The sequence below is a fragment of the Babylonia areolata genome, chromosome 28 (genome assembly GCF_041734735.1).
Source record: "Babylonia areolata isolate BAREFJ2019XMU chromosome 28, ASM4173473v1, whole genome shotgun sequence".
Lineage (NCBI taxonomy): Eukaryota > Metazoa > Mollusca > Gastropoda > Neogastropoda > Buccinidae > Babylonia > Babylonia areolata.
In genome coordinates, this window is record NC_134903.1 from 23,394,285 (window position 1) to 23,395,519 (window position 1,235).

Here is a 1,235-nt window from a genome sequence, read left to right on the forward strand (position 1 = left end):
AGCTGTACAGCCATATTATCAACAAGAGAATATCAAAATGGGTTGAAAGTAAGGACATATTAGGTGATATACAAGCCGGATTTCGAAAAGATCATTCAACAATTGACCATATTTTTACGCTGTTCTCAATGGTACAGAAATATTTGCTTAAAAATAGAAAATTATTTGTAGCTTTCATTGACTTTCGTAAGGCTTTCGATTTTATTTCACATGGAAAACTGTGGCCCGTACTGCGGAAGTCTGGCTTAAAAGGGAAAATATTAAAAACCATTCAAAGTATGTATAAAACCGTTAAAGCTCGAGTACGTTGGGGGGGGGTAGGGTAACCGAAGCTTTCCTTTGTCAAAAAGGTTTAAAACAAGGGGAGGTTACAAGTCCTTTACTTTTCTCTCTGTTTATAAATGATCTTGCCACGGACATAATCGAGAAAGGACGCCATGGCATACAACTGAATCCTGATATGATTGAACTGTTTATTTTACTTTTTGCGGACGATATAGTGCTTTTGTCTGATACAGTTACTGGTCTGCAGAACCAATTGAATGTGCTGGCAATGAAGGCTTCCGAGTTAGATTTACACGTTAACCTTGATAAATCCAAAATAATTATTTTTAGAAATGGTGGATACATTGCTCGGAAGGAAACCTGGACATACGAAGGTCACGACATCAAAATCGTCAATTCCTATAAGTACTTAGGTTTGTTTTTCAGCACTAGATTATCTTTTTCGAAGGCTCTGGATGACATAGCAATGAAAGCACGGAAAGGTGTAATAGAAATATTTAGAACGTTATGGAGACTTGACGATTTCTCTGTTAGTATTTTCTTTAAATTATTTGATTCACAAATAAAACCAATTCTGTTATATGGCTCTGAAATCTGGGGATTAATGCAAATTTCACCAATAGAAAAAGTGCACATGTTTGCTTTAAAAAAACTTCTTAATGTGAGGCCAAGATCACCAAATGACATGGTGTATGGCGAGACAGGTCGTTACCCTCTGTATGTATATTCCTTCTTGTCATGTATAAAGTACTGGATCAGACTTACAAGAATGGATGAAAATAGACTTCCTCGTAAATCTTATAAAATGCTTCTATCGCTATGTGATCAAGACAAAGAGTGCTGGGCATCTCAGGTACGAAACACTTTGTATAAATTTGGATTCGGCTTTGTTTGGGAAAATCAAGGTGTAGAAAATGCAAGAGGATTCTTGAATGATTTCAAACAAAGAC

General features: G+C 36.0%; 1 protein-coding gene across 1 annotated transcript in view; it reads left to right on the top strand.

Annotated features, from left to right (window-relative positions):
* Positions 1–349: 349 nt before the first annotated feature.
* LOC143302020 (uncharacterized) overlaps positions 350–1,235 on the top strand; it is a 1,394-nt gene continuing 508 nt past the window's right edge. The window contains exons 1-2 of the mRNA XM_076616506.1: positions 350–865; positions 1,001–1,235. The exon at positions 1,001–1,235 is cut by the window's right edge and continues 508 nt beyond it. Coding sequence (XP_076472621.1) covers positions 461–865; positions 1,001–1,235 — 640 coding nt within the window. The 5' untranslated portion in view covers positions 350–460. The remainder of the gene's footprint in view (positions 866–1,000) is intronic.